Raw genomic sequence first — 15,417 nt, 5'->3', positions numbered from 1 at the left:
TTACTCCTCCTACGCTTGTAGTTTTGATGGGATTTGCAGTTTGGCAAAAGTCAATAATCTGACTCTTACTGTATTTGGGATCATGGTGGATTAAGGTAGATCCCTTCGGCCTGGATCAAGAACCTGCAAGGTATCTTGATCAAAGGAAAGGGTGAATAGAAAAGAGACTGGAAAAGGATGAGAGAAGGCACCTGAGAAGGCAGGTAGCCTGGTCCTGAGTCCTGGGGCAGAACTAATGACACCCGTGTTGCTCCTTCCAGACATTAGCCTAGTGCCCTCTTAAAAGTCTCCGCTAACAGAGGTTCTGTCACCTAATGAGGGTTTGGGCAGATTTTTTTCCGTGTTAGAAATGTTTTCCTGATGGCCGACTTGCTCCACCAGGTGCCTGTGACTTAGTCCTTAACTTGCTGCCTTTGTGGGGAGAGTAGGATGATGCCACGTTGAGGAAGTAAAAGGGGACGGGGAGGGAAGTGCTCAGGCGGTGGGAGGAAGGTCATGGAGATGAAGGGCCTGGATGGAGAGCCCTGGGAGGATTAGGAGCAGAAGAAAGTGTTACCCATCTAGGCTCCTTGTCATCGTGTTTCTCACTACTGATGGCTTGAACTTGCTGATATTTTTGAAATGCTTTAGACAGATATTGAATAAGAGCAAAGTTTGGAATCTAAGCACAACCACAGTGGTGGAGAAACCTCTGGGTCCCATCTGCAGAACTAAAAAATAGTAATACATTGACAGAAAGACGTGACCATAATGCCCTTTTCCTGTCTTTTCTACCCTCACAGATGAACAGGAGCCAGCAGTCAGCAGTGATTCAGATATTTCATTGATTATGGCAATGGAGGTTGGACTGTCCGATGTGGAGCTTTCCACTGATCAAGACTGCGAAGAGGTGAAGTCTTGAAAAACAAACAGGGATCCAACACTAAACTACAGGGGAGGGCCACAGGGAGGGACCGAGTCAGGTGATTCTAGGATTTGGACCAGTCATGCACATGCCTCCAGAGCACTGTCACTCCTGCACACTCCATTCTGAGATGGTCACGAAAAGCAATAGCAACAGTTGTGTCTGCCTGGATGCAGTTTCATCATCTACATACGTTCATTTTGTTCACATGGGAGATGAATGCTTCCAGTTTACCCACGAGCTTGAGAGCAGTCATGTAACTCTTCAGTGGCTCATAAACACGCAACTGAAATGACAGCTTGAGTGTTTTCTACACTTGTTCGATCGGGTTTTTGTTTCTTTTTTTTTTTAAAAGATGTATGTTTGTTATGTTTGTTTGTTTGTTTATAGTTTGTTATGGTTGGACATTCTGTTTTTGTTGACTGACCCCAGCTTTTTCAAGAGTTCAATCCAGAAATCTGAATTCCCGTTCACTGGTCACTTCATGATCTGACTCCGGGATTTATCATTGCCTTGTTGTTTCTGCATGAAGTACATATGGCTTCAGAAGGATAGTGCACCAGCACCCTGCATTTAATGTGAAGCCTGCTTTCATTAAGTGGAAATGGTATATTCTGAAGGCCTTTATTTGTAAGAGAGCTCTGAATTAACAGAGATTGCTGAGGTTTGGGTTAAAACTGCATTATGTTGGCTTTTACTTACAGCTCTGTTCTAGACAAGTATCGTACAGTGTGAAGGAGAGAAAGAAAAGCTTAAAGCTTCACTCCGTCCTTGTAGTCCTTTGCTATATTTTATGCTATTAGCAGTTGTCAGTACATTAATGGCCTTCCTTCAAGTCACAATTCAGTAGCTGGAAAAGAAGATCTAGTATAACATCATGTCTTTTCTTAATTCTACAGACCAAAATCTGACCGGTAGGCTAAAGGAGTGTCTTGAGAGGTTTCCAGAGGCTGCTTGTTAACAGCTGTGCATTACGCGGATGACAAGAATATTCTTAGAAAGGGTCTGGAGATGCTGATATCAGTGTCAGAAATTGCTAATGAAGCAAGCAGCTGGTTGAAATGTTTACTTCCTGATCCGTTTTGGCTTTTTTTCTGAGTGCATTTTGCTGCTTATGTTTTGACGGCAGTTTTTGCCTGCTTGTTATCAAACACAAGAGTTCAGGTGGTTCGTTGCCCTCCAGAGTCCCTGTCAACACTGTCCCAAGCATAATGGAATACTTGCAATTTGTATGTAGATATATATACCAAAATATTTTGGGTAGAGGGGAGGGGATTTGAAAATAAACAGAACTAACATAAATCAAAACACCTAAATAATAATGACCTGTGATTATTATTTCATTCATCCTGAGCTCTGCTTTCCAGGGAAAAGCTTATCGTTACCTGTTCAGTGTACGATTTCGTTTTTCAGTCAAAATACTCAACTGTGAAGAAGCGTTTTTAGCGTACTGTTATACAAGAGTAAATGGTTTCTGTTGACAGTCAGATGATTTGAATCACATTACTGCCTCCTGGGTAAGTCCATAGAATCAACTATTCATCTTACATCGAAATTTCATGGAGAGGTCAAACATCTTGACTTGAGGGTGTCATGGCAGCATCTCAAAATGCAACTATTAGGGTTCTTGCTGCATTTAATCTCCTTGTGGGTTTACTCGTTAGATGTGGAAACCAACTTCCAGCCAAAATTTGGTTTGTCAGATCTTATTCAGGAATAGAACTATCCCTAAAATTCTGGCTGCTTTGCTTCCTTAGTACAGGAAGAAGGAAAAATTATACTCCACGCTTTTCGGTCCAGTTAGAACTCAGTTCATTTTATAGCTTAATTTTTTTTATGTTCTTAGTCCCTAAATTGCAGGGTAACTTTGAGGCAAAGGAGCACAGGCTAATCATCCTTCAAAACCACGATCCGGAAATGTGCCGTTACCTTTTTATAAGCTATTTGAAAGGACATCTCTTTTTAATTAAAGAGATGCAGGCAGCTGGAAATCTGCTTGGTTTAAAAAGAAAGTTAGAGATTGTTCCAGAGGGTGCAGCTAGGTCAGTCTTGCCAATATTTGTGGTTCTGTAATCGTATCTTCCTCATTCTTTAATGTCTTCTCTGTTCCTTGCTGTTATGGGAAAGGCCCACAGCATCAGGGCAACCGATGCTGAAATTCACCCCTACACAAGAGAGTTTGCACAAGGTACCACATCAGCTCCACTTAAGCTCTGGAAATAATGCTGAAATGGGATTTAAGTGGTGCTTACACCAAACACTGGCCCTTCACACAGGAATGAAATTCGTCTCAAATGACTGCAGGGGAAAGAATGAAGCTGGTCATACACAGTCAGGTCTCCCTGTGGAAAGTACACACACTGGTACAGTTTCTTCTCTAGCGCTGGAGCCTGGGTGCTACATGTCACAGGAACACCACGAACATGATGTCCGAGTTGTCAGTGATCCTTTAACATCCACCCACTGCAGGCCAGCACACAGACAAAAAACTCCTGGCCAAACTGTTTGGGTTTCAGAGGAGCTGTCGCAAAGTCTTCGTTTTATTTCACAAACTTAACCAAGTTAACCTCAATGGATAGATTGACCAATAATCTGTTGCCATAGTGGAGTCACCCACAAGCAGAGCAAGCAAGGTCTGTGGAAAAGCAAGGCAGGAGGAAACTCCCAGCTGATACCGAACTGGGTCCTTTGCCTAGCAAAATCATTAAAGGGAGCTATGCTCAAAGGGGCATCACATAGGTGGTAACTAAGACCCTGCCCGTATTTCTAGGAGTTAGTGAAGGATTTTGGAGAGGGATCGCAGTGTGCATGCTCTTTTCGTAAGTATCCCATACCAGATGTGGTCCCTCGGGGTCCACGGGTGGCCACTGGCAGAGGTAGGGTGCTAGGCTGGGTGAGACGTTTTTACATATCACCATACTGTGGTCTTTCAGAAGAGGCATCCTAGCAAATCTGGGCCAGGAGTCTTTCTGCTTTTGTTTTCCCAGTTCTACCTGCAGTTTCGCTCAGGGAAGATGTTTTTCCGTCCCTGTCCTCAGGTGTTGTACAGCTCTGAGCACTGTTAAGCGATAACGAGTGCAAAGCCAGGTTACACATCACTGAAGCCAGAACTTAGGAAAGCACTTAAGTAAATGTTTTACTCCGTCCTTCAGAAAAGCACTTAAGACTGATTTTGGACTTGTACCAAAATCACATTATTTTCAACAGGTCTTTTATAAGCATGATTAAGCCCCTGTGTCAAATGGAAATGTTTTCTAAAGCAGGACCTGACTGACAGTATTCTTTGTATATATAACCTGTGAAATGCCTTGGGAATTTGAGGTGCTTCATAAATATTAAGACCCCCAGATGTATGTTTATAACTCGTATGAAAGCCTTAATTCTGCAGATCTGCGTGCCCATGCACATTTTTGCTTACATGAGTTTCTCCACTGAGATTCCTCACTGGGTAAAATTAAACCTCCCAATTCGCAGCTTTGGGCAAGATTAGTCCCATCCTGAGCATTGTGTGAGTCCTCGGTACTGCTGCCCGCTAAACTTGGGCTCTGGCATTAAATATGCGGGATTCAGATGTCGGGGACACAGCACTGCCTGTTCAGAAGGGAAAGCTGCCTTTAGCATGCAGCCAGGAAAAAACAAAATCCTCTGGTGCCCTCTGACGAACAAGTGCTCATGCACATAATTCTGCAGGCTCACGCCGTGCCTGCCCACCCGTGGCGCGGGCGGCTTTGCTGCGGCTGCCACCTCCCGCCGCCCGCGCCCTGTGCCAGCCCAGCGCGGCCGGGGCAGAGGGGCACCTCCTGCACAGGGCCAGTGGCCAGAGGACGGTGCAGTTCTCCGAGAAAGGCGCTCTTGTCATTAAGCTGATCTTGCGTCTCTCAGAGCTCTTCCTGTCCTGTCATCTGAGGCTCTTTTCTCTACTTTTCCGTGAGCAAGTAGTAGGTGGGAGAAGCGTTCGCTGTAGTGAGGCTCATCTTCACTCAGGCTGGGTTGCAGGATGAAACTTGGACAGACAGAGACTGCGCTCTGAGTATCCTTTGATTTTCACGGGTTTCACTGAACTGCCTTCCCAAAGGTCTGTTCAATAGGTAGAACACATAAAAAGTTATACGGGCAGAATTTTGCACTCACAAATGACCTAATGTGTGCGTGCAGATGTACAAGGCACGAGCTCTGCATCCCTTCCCCACGGCTGGTCCATTCTGGTGGGGAGAGAGATCTGGCACTTGCTGAGGGTTTGGGGTTTTTTTATTTTCTGGCTGCTTTAGAGCCTCAAAACCAGGATCAGGACAATCATAGCACTGCAGTTCATTCTTCAAGCATTCTATAGAATTAAATTGCCACGTATGCGTATAAAAGTACATTGATACGACTACGGAAACTATACTGTAGTGAAAACAGAAGCAGCTGCCATTTTTAGACTTTTTACATGAGGGAGATTGTGGCACTAAAGAAAAAGGCTTTATAGAGGCAATTTGAAAAAAAAAAAAAATATTGAAATCACATATGATAAGAGGTCCCTCAGATCTCACTACTTTAATGACCCCTGGATCAGAGCCAGAGGAAGTCATTGCAAGAAGGGGAGTACTTCGCCTCTTGTTGAATGACTCGTTTGGGATACATTCTTATTTTGTTAACAAAATGAACCCAAGCACCAGAGACAGATCCAGGTCTGAATTTAATCTTTCTCAAAGAATACGCATTTTGTGATCCAAAGTTTTTATTGTCAAACCTGTTAACCCACCCTCTTCTCCCCCTTGCTAAATAAAAAGAAAAGCTTGTCCAATTTGAAAAATGTCTAGCTCAGAAGGCCTTTGCATACGGACTGGCTGCCCTGGGAGGTATCTGCAGATCACTTAGCACTTCTGTGTACTTCTAGTCATCAGTCCAACACAGCTACAGATTTTCCATAAAGTGTGTTTTATTTGCCGTTTTTGTTAAACCCAGAGTGCGGTCGTCATATAGATTTTCCAGAGTTTTGCCTTACAGACTTTTTCCTTTGAATATATGCCACAGCCCTTTGAGCGGATTCTGTGATTAAAAGGCAAAGATCGGGCACAAGTCTTTATGTATAGATCTCTGGGCTGCAAGTCCTTGTTGTGACAATTGGTCTGTACTGAAATGACGATAGAGGTTATGCCTAACAGCGGGAAATGCCTTTCAGCCCGGGCAGCTGGGAATCTCCCAGGCTTTGTTTGTAAGAGGCTCGTTCCTTCACGGTCTCTGTCTGTAGAAAAGCTCATGACTAAGCATATAGTTTGAAATAAGCCAGGAATAGGAATTTATAGGCTGTGCAAACCAAGAAAAACAATAGGCATTTATTGATTTCTCTTCGTTAGCAATAACGGACTTTTTTTAACCATTTGTGGCTCTGGTAGATCCCTGTTGTAGGGCTAAAGTTACCAGTCTGCCAGGAATAGGGGCCAGGACAAGCTGACTTTCTAAACAGAAGAGGGAGGGCTTGGTTTGCTGTTGGGATGCACCCATTTCGCAGGACTGAAATGGCAGAGAAATCCAGCCTGTGCCTTCCCAGCCCCTCTCACAAATGTTTGCTCTAGTGTGAACCTTTGTTGCAGGGGAAGGAGATCGTGGGATCAAACTGACGCTGTGCCGCTTCCTCTCTTGCATTTTGTGCTGCCTGTATCTCTTGTAGCAGGTTGGACTGCTCTGGTTCAGCACGGGGGAAAGGAGCCAGCCTATGTTCAGCTTAGGGCTTAATGAAAGATAGGCCCAGGGGTTTCGGCAGGTTCAGGGCAGCCAAGCTTCTTCATAACCAGTGCTGACCGGGATTGCTGCTTCACTGAAGAACACTGAGCATTGACTCATTTGTTTTATAGATGCAAAATATGTGAGCGCATGTGGGGCAACCAGCGTGACAGAAATGAATCGGGTTGGTTAACGCAAGCGGTGAAAAACAATGTCATGAAATATTTTAGGGGCAAGGGAAAATGAGGGTGGAGGTGTTGTTTTAGGAGACTTTTTAAATAGGGACAATTGATCCAATACAAGCACTTCTTTTATTTTACCAAGCTGTTACCTGAACTAATTGATAGTTTCGCAGTTGAAAGGGGAACGCCAGATGGACTTCTTAGTCTGGATTTGTCTGTGTAGCAGATGGCAGCTGCAGGCTGGGACGGCGAGTGAGGGAGAAGGCTGCCCTCTGCCGCGCAGCTTCCCGCGCCGGGCTGCAAACCTGCTCAGAAAAAAGAAAAAAACCTTCTGAGCAGGAGCTATATTTCAAAGGGAGAAATAGAAAAGAAAGATGAATGAAAGACGTTGTGGATTTTGAATGAAAAGCCAACGGATGAATTTTTCCATCTGAAATGAATCTTGCCTCTCTCAACTGTCTTAATTGTGAATTGGTGGAGGTTATTTCTTTCTGGAGTGAATGGGAAAAAAAAAAAGGAGAGGAAAAAAAAAAAATAGCATTTTCCCTTTTTTGTTTATTTCCCGATTCTTCCGTCCTGTATAGCATGAAAAACAATAGCAAGATCAAGATGCTTGTTTGCTCTGAATGTATACAGTTATTTCAGATGTCAAATATCTAAATGTTTTGTATGTGTACGTAATACCATCCTTACTTCTTGTTTCATGTTAGGAACCTGAAATGACTGTACCATTTTATAATTAGAAATGTAAAGAGGGGACAGTGGGTGAGAGGGTCTGTTATTTTTATAGCAAGATATTCCTTGTATTTAGTGAACATTTAAAATGGTTTTGTACATGTCAAAATATACATTCCATCCATTTCCAGAAGAGAATTATTTTTATTTAGAGTAGTTTATAAGCAAACCAAAAAAAATGTGGCGTCCCATTTGTACGTAGTTCATGAACAGAGCAGAAGTATCCTGGTTTCCAGTGATGGCTCCAAAGCTTTTTCCAGCCGTGTCTCTTCTCACTCGCTGCAGAGCCATACCAGTAAATGCCAATGTTAAAAAGGGAAGAAAAATCCCGAACGAAATAAATACCATATGGATCAGTGCACAGCTCACCGAAATAACTTCCAGTCCGGAGACAATGGTCTGTCCTAGTGACATTCTCCAAGGCAGTCAGTCCTGCTCTGGACAGCAGGAGTGGATTTACGGGGAGGCCTTCGGCCCTGCCTCTCCCCCGGCCCCTGCCCAGCAGGGCTGCCAGCCCTAGCAAGCTGGGGGGTGACAGGGTTGTCACACTCACGCACTGCGCCTCTGGTTGCGCTGCGGCTCCCTCAGAATGGGAGCCTGTTTTTGACTGAAGTTGTTTTGCTGGTAAGGCAGTCGGTTTCTGCAGGCTGACCACGTTGTGTTTCTTTTGACAGTGGAAATGACCCTTCATCTCCACGTTAAAAAAAAAAAAACAGTTCCTTTCTCCGAACAGCTGCGCTTTGGTTTGTGAAACACCTAGCGAAAGACCATGGCAAAATCACACAGTGGCATTTGCATAGGCGGTTCTTTTTCTTGTAGTTAGCTCCCCCCCCCGCTACCTGTGACTTGCTGCCAAAACAGTGCAGTAGCGGTTTGTGAAGCAAGCCTTTTTTTCTAGCATTACTTTCTGTACAGTATTGCAAATATACTTTAACTCTTTGCTGATATTTTATAACATATACATCTTCCCCTCCAATGCACTTTATCTCTCTTGAAAAATGTGGGAGTCGGAGAACTACCGTCTTAAAGGGATTTGCCTGAAATCATAAGGCGCTCACTTTTTATTTTTTTCCTTCTTGCTTTGTTATATACTGTAAATGCTAGAGAGCACGGACAGTGACTCAGCTGGGGGAAGTACCGAAATGTTGAGGCTAATATTTGGAAGCATTATTCAGTAGTACAACACGGCTATTTTTGTTATATAGAAGATTATAATGTAAATATGTGAGACTGTGTTATTATGTACTAGTAAAATATTGCAACTCTCAAAGTTAAGATGGTGAATTCCAAGGAATTTTATTGCAAGTTTTTTAATAAAATGAATCTGATTACTGTGTCGTACACATTTTCTAACAGACTGTGTAAAACTGGCATTTCCTGATGTGTGAAACCTGCTGATTGTTTCTTCCAGAACTCAGCCACTGCAGACTTCGGTATTCACCGGAGGCAGAAGTCATAGCGGGAAGGGACCCAAGTGGCAGCCTGGCCTCCGTGCCACCACTCCAGCCCCAGTCACTGCTCTGGTCCCCCCTATCCTTCGGCTTCTTTTGATCAGAAAGCAGCGGCTGTGTGGGAGGTAAATGCCTCCACCTCCCCGAGGGAGAGCTGCAGCCTCACCCCAGATGCTGGGCATGATGTGTTAAAATAGCTTTAAAAGGTGACGGCTCTGCCCTGCCTCAGTAGGAATTGCACCGCCGTTGTGAGGGGTCGTCCAGCTGCTCTTCCCTCACCCCATCGGCCGCTGGTCTGCGTCCCTGGGAGCGGGGGGCCGCAGGAGAGCCTCAGGGGTTGTCATGCCATCCAGCAGAGGTGTGCTGCTTACGAGAGGTTCGAGGCACAGTAAAAATCCTGCCTCAAAGAAATATGAGAGACTTAAAGTTTTCCAGTAGATGCAAAAGGTGGCAGACAGAAATCCCTGAAGGAGTCAAATCCCGGCTCGAGCCGCAGCCCCGCCGCAGGGGCACAGCCTGCCCCCATCCTGGCCCACATTTTGTGCTTGCTGGCCGGTGCCGCCAGCGCGGATGTCTCTCTCCCAGCTGCAGTGGTGTGTTCAAGGGATCAGTGTGCCAAATCGGTGGGGGCTCTAACTCAAATTTCACCCAGGAACGAGGAAGGCAGCAGCCATGGGCTAGATCATACCCAGCTCCCCCAGACCCCCATGCCTCCTTGCTCCCATACGCCCACCTTCCCGCTGGGCTTTGTTCTTGCTGTTCATGACAGAGGGGCAGCAAGCTGGCTCAGAACAGGAAAACCGTGTGTGATTTAACGTGGCTTTATCAGCAACACCAGGAATTATTTTTCCCCTCCCAACCCGTGTCAGCAAGTTGGTGGCACAGCCCAGAGCTCCCCATCCCACCAGCCCTGCTCCAAGGGCAGAAGGCCCCTGCACCGAAACAAACCCTGGGCTGCCTTCAGAGGGAGATTTTAGGTATTGCTAGCCAAGGAATCTGGTCTCACTCTTCCCCACACATCTCCCTCCCTGCCCACTGCTTTGTTCTCTGCCTTCATTTAATAAGTGGCCAGGGGAGCGAGCGAGCGGGGACGGTTTTCCTTGGCCCGCAGCTGTGCGCAGTTGCTATGTGATCTGCACACACAACACAGCTGCCACCGGTGCTGCAGATCTGGCGGGAGGCAGCGCGCTCGAGTAGCGCAGCAGAAGTAATGCAGCGTGGAGCTGCTGGGAATGGCATCAGGGCTATAAATAACAAGGGGCGTAAGGCAATTAATTCCAGGATGCAAGCACATACTTAGGGCTTGGGTTACATCACTCTCTACTGTATATGGGATTCTTATCTGGTCAAAATACACAAATAAAGTTGGGTTGCTCTACGCAGTTTGGTTTTTTTTTTTCTCCAGAAGGAATAAGGCAAATTGTATTCATTCCTATGATTCAAGGAGGTGACCCTCATACCTGCCACAGTCAATGGAGGTGACTTGGGGTTCAAAGGGTGTTTATCCAGATTTGCACTGTGCAATGATTTGGACGACCCGGGGTCCCTTCTGTCCCGTGATCCCCAACTGTGCTAGGAAAGAAAGCAAGCTTTGTGCTGCAGGTTTGAGGGTGCCCGAAGGGGAGCCACAATTGTCTGTGCTGGGTCTTGGGGAGCCACTCGGGAAAAACCACTCTGAGAAGGCAGTTCTGTAACACGGGGGAGATTAGGTCTGGGGGTATCCCAGAGGAAATAAGAGGACTTCACAGCACAAAACAAATCTAATGGGTTGGTGTATTTATCATACATAAGTTGTAGGAAATCAGTTCTCAGTAATTGAGGGTGTAATTTTGCAACACGCTTATTCCTCAGCCTTTGATCCCCGTGCGAACAAGCTGCCGGCAAGCCCTGGCAGCGGCGGAAGCGGGCAAAGTGTCACCACCCTCATGTGCCTGGGCCACCCTCTGCTGCAGGCCATCACATTGCTCCTCTGGACATCCTCCTGGACATCTGCATCTCAGCAGCTCGGCTTTATAGTCCATCCTCTCACCTGAGATCAAAGACAGGCTTGCACAGGGAGGCCGGCAGTGACTCGTGGTGGCTGAAGCCCAGGCAGATGTCCCTCCTCCTGCTCCAGCTAGGAAGCATGGTAGCTCCTGGCAGAGGAACAGAGCAGCCATCTGGGAGCGGTAACGCCATAGATGCGTTGGCAGAGCCCATCATAGCTCAGATGAAGTTGTTCCTCTGTCCCTGCTTGGGGCAGCTGCGCTGGCTCAGACCAGCAGCCTGCCCAGCCCACGTCTGACTCAACCGAGGCCAGGAGCAGACACCCACAAAGGAGTAACACCGGGGCAGTCGCCCCCCTCCACGCCACTCCTGGTTTTGCAGAGGTCTAGTATATCCCTGTGGTGCCAACACTTCCCAGCTGCAGGGGCCGAGCTTGCTCAGTCGTGTTTTGTGGGACACTGCTCTGTGCCTCGGCACGTCCTCGCTGCCTTTCTCCAGACCCCTCTGCGCTTTCCTTAACTGCATGGCGGGGGGGGTCCTGGCCAGAGCACGACGCCAGGAAGGAAGGGTGGAGACAAGCCCCGTGACGGGGACACAGCCAGGGTATCACCCAGCGCCGTGATGGGAAACGCTCCCGGCTCCCACGGGTTTTGGATGTTACCTGCGCGCACCAACCCAGAGTGCAAGCGGTGCACCCCAGCCAGGTGCCCTGGGGCTTCCCCAAAGGCCGGGGTGCCCCGGGGCTGCCCGGGTGTTATGATGGTGGTGATATTTGGTGTTTTCTGCCACGCCTCAGCTTCTGGAGGCAAAGGAGTGAGGGTTAGAGGGGAGAGAGGGCGAGGTAGGGCTGCAGCCTAGAAGGCTGAGAAGAAAGTGTTTCAAAAAATGAGTGACAAGGTGCGTTTATCACTCCCGGGTGAGGAGCAGCGGGGCAGAGGCAGCTGCCTGCATCCCGCGCCTTCCCCTCACCCTGTCTTTCCAGCAGGCCGGCCCCTCCCGCGGCCCCCCCGCGCGCCGCTGGGCTGGGGGGGGGCGGCGGGGGGTGGCGCCCCCCGGCCAGCGGGTTTGTCTTTATTTATTGAGTTAAATTAGTGAATATTTATTGTGTTAAATAAGTGAAAGGCACCACTGGGGTGTTTTTTCCTGCTCTTCCTTGAGCGTTCCCCCTTGCGCACCGCCCAGGGTCCCCGCCGTCTCCCCCAGCCGATGAAGCAGACAGAGCCTTGTCAGGCTTCCCCTCGTGGCCATCGGATCGGTGGGGAAAAGCTCTCTGTCCTTCTCAGCAGGCGTGAAGAAGCACAGGGGGTCCCCCCCAAAAGAGTCCCTCCAGGTTTGGGGCGTGAGTCCGCACGTGCTGGAACATCACAGCACCTTGTGGGACGGTGACCAAGGGCGGGAGGTCACTTCACTAAAGGGCTGCAATTAGCCCTTGACAGCCACTTGGAGAGGTCCCGTGGTCACCGGGGGTGTATTTGCAGGAAAGCCCAGGAAAGCAGTAAGTGCAACTGGGTTTGTGCTTGCTGGCACGTCCGTCTGGCCCAGTAGTCAGCAGATTTGGTGGAGGGGAGCAGGACTGCTACCCTGGTTCATAGACGAAGCAAAACCCAGCAAGGACACCTGCCGACAGTGGCTTTAGCAGCAGGTGAGCAGCAGGACAGGGACAGGAGCGGGGCTGGAGACCAGCGCTGCAGCCCCCACCACAGCCCCACTGCCTGGGTGAAGGAGATGGCACATTTTAGCTACACTTTAGCTAAAGGAGTGTTTTTAGAGCAAATCAGTTGAATTTCAGTTTGTGCACGCACTTACACCATTTAAAAGCGGATTATTTTGGCATGGCTTTGGCTACGGATCAGTCTGTGGGGGAACAGACCCAGGCATGAATTGCCAGAGTCACCCTGCATGGGGAATTGCACTCGAACGGGAGTGGGACTTTGTGGCGGGGAAATCCCAAATTGGAGCATGATGCCCACTGTAGGGTGCTGAATCTCACGTCCTATTCCAGCCCAACCATGAGAAACTCCCATTTGTACACAGACACCTTTAACTGGACACAATTCAACCGAAATCCAGATCTGCTTCAGTACTCTTCATCACCTCAGCCAACATCCTCACCTATCCAGGCTGAGTTTCACGCCCGCGAGGTACAACACAGGCTGGCGGTACAGCTTCAAGGTGTGAATTACTTCATCCCCCCCAACCCCGGTGTGCATTCACCTGCAGAGAGATGCTTGGCAGCAGCTCTCTTCTCCCAGCAGCGCTGCCTGGGAGCAGGGGAGGTTGTTCACACCCAGGCAGCTCCAGAGGAGCTTTGGGGAGGCAGGAGGTGAGTTTTGCTTTCAGCCTGTCTTGGGTGTGAGACTCAGAAGAGCGGATGAGGAGAATCGCACAAAGGTGTGTTACTTACAGTGCTGTTTTGATGAGGGTGGTGTTTTTAAAATAATTGTCCTAAAGGACAATAGAGAAGGGCATTTTCTTACGGAAAATTGACCCTGACTGACTTTCAGCTGTGAAGCTGCTCTGAAAAGGATCGTTAGTGCCGAGGAAAAAACTTCTTTATTTGCTTATGCTCAGTGAAGTCCTAAATGCAAGCAGCTGCCAAAATTCCCCAGATGCATGTGATGACTCGTTAGCAATGCCCAGCCTAGGTCATTCCTGCTGAGCCAGGTGTGCAGGAGGGGGGATGCCCCGCAGGCTGGGAAGGCAATTGCAGTACCTGTGGGGGCTGGTGGTATAAAGCAAACCCACTGAGCCTGTGACAGTGCTGCTTGTCTGTTTTTCTTTTGCTTGCTGTGGCTTAGGGGCTTTCTTTGCCTTCTTTTTGGTGGAAGAAAAGGGCCCAGAGCAACGCTGGGGAGTTGTTCTTCGGGGTGTGAAGAAAGGACTTGCCTGTGCTTTGACCAGTAGGAATATTTTTCCCCTGAAGCTGGTTGTCCCTTGCTGGAGTGGTCTGCCCAGCTCATGGCCTAAAATGCTCCTTGAGTGCACGTGGTGCATTGCTACCTGGGACCCTTGCTTTGCTTGGGTTTGTCATGCACCCCTTATTAAAAGGCAAAATTTCTTTCCCCAACGTAACTTGGAGTGGGGGACTCCCTAGTGGCCAGCTCCTCGTCAGGGTGAGGAGGAAGCGTTACTCTGAGCTGGGGTCCTGCTCAGTGGCATGACTCCCCCGGGCCAGGCACAGAGCTGAGCTGTGCCTCCCCCAGATCCCCCTGCGGAGGAGGGCTCTGGGGGGGGCAAGTGGGCAGTAAGGAGGCAGGTGGGTTTCACTCCTGCTTCTGCTAAGCTTGATGATTTCCCCCAAGCCCTCCTGCTCACTGAGAGGGAGATATCTACCGCTGGAGGTGGTTGGGCTGATGTAGTCCACAGCAGAAACTTCCACTCGGGAGCGGTGATGTCTTAAATGCCCTTGGAGCGATGCTCCCGCTACAGGTGGGTGATGTGGGAGGGCTGTGCGGGCAGGACATTGCTTTTCACAGGCAGATTGGTGTTAAAAGGCCCTGAGGACATCAAACCCATCTCAATTTGGGGTCTGTAGGACCTCTGACAATCCTTGCATAGCATGGGCTTAATGTGGGCTAATTGCTGATGGAGTGTTGAGTGAACCGACTGAGTGCACCCTCAGGTAAAGGGCATAGAAACAGAAATGGCCTGGGGGGGGTGATAGTTATTGCTTGAGCACCATACGTGCGTTTTGTTGGCAGCCAGACTCCATCAATGGCAAAGTAGCTTCACTCTGACCGCGGGAGTTTTTCTCTCCTGTGTTGAAGATGATAATCTTATGCAGCGGTGAGATCATCCCCCTTGAGATGAAACCTCGCCAGCGAAGGAGCAAATTCATGCTACTGAATCTCGCTCCGCAGGCATCTGAGATGTTAAATGGAGCAATTCAGAAATGCATTCAACCATCTCCGAGACGTGAAGTCTGACTCCACACAAGTGACACATTAAATACAAACCGCACGTGGAGCGTAAATACGATTTTGACTTTCTAGCAGAAGAGTGTCATCTTGCTTTGGTTTGCCCTTGATTGTAATGCCAGAAACCTTCCTAAATACCGTTACTCTTGCTGGTGTTAGGAAACACTATCTGTCTTGTTTATTCTCTAATCTGGATGGAAACAGAGGTTACTCCTGCCTTTTGGTTTATGTAATGCTTGCTGACAGCCAGGGAGTCAAATGCTTTTCTTTTGCTTTAAATACTTTACTGTAAATGCGGTCATCCTTGTTGCTCCTTTCTCACTAACTTTGTTACCCCCTTTCAAAGGACTGTGGTCCTTTGACACCAAACAGGGGGTGCAGAAACTGCAGTTATTCCAAGGACCTGATTGAGAGCTTGTATTAAAGTATTTAAAGCTCAAACAGCATCCATGCTTCCATTTTCTCCCCTCGGAAGGAGGTGACACTGCTGACCCTCCTTTTTTTTTTTAAAAAAAAAAAAGGAAAGAAAGAAAAAA

General features: G+C 48.1%; 1 protein-coding gene across 1 annotated transcript in view; it reads left to right on the top strand.

Annotated features, from left to right (window-relative positions):
* The window catches only part of RNF150 (ring finger protein 150), a 127,213-nt gene extending 118,347 nt beyond the window's left edge, over nucleotides 1-8,866 (top strand). Inside the window, exon 7 of the mRNA XM_009290307.2 lies at nucleotides 783-8,866. Coding sequence (XP_009288582.2) covers nucleotides 783-901 — 119 coding nt within the window. The 3' untranslated portion in view covers nucleotides 902-8,866. The remainder of the gene's footprint in view (nucleotides 1-782) is intronic.
* The last annotated feature ends 6,551 nt before the right edge of the window (nucleotides 8,867-15,417 follow it).

This window comes from Aptenodytes forsteri, unplaced genomic scaffold, assembly GCF_000699145.1.
Source record: "Aptenodytes forsteri isolate BGI_AS27 unplaced genomic scaffold, ASM69914v1 Scaffold125, whole genome shotgun sequence".
In the NCBI taxonomy this organism is placed as follows: Eukaryota; Metazoa; Chordata; class Aves; order Sphenisciformes; family Spheniscidae; genus Aptenodytes; species Aptenodytes forsteri.
This window is presented reverse-complemented; position numbering and strand designations above follow the sequence as displayed.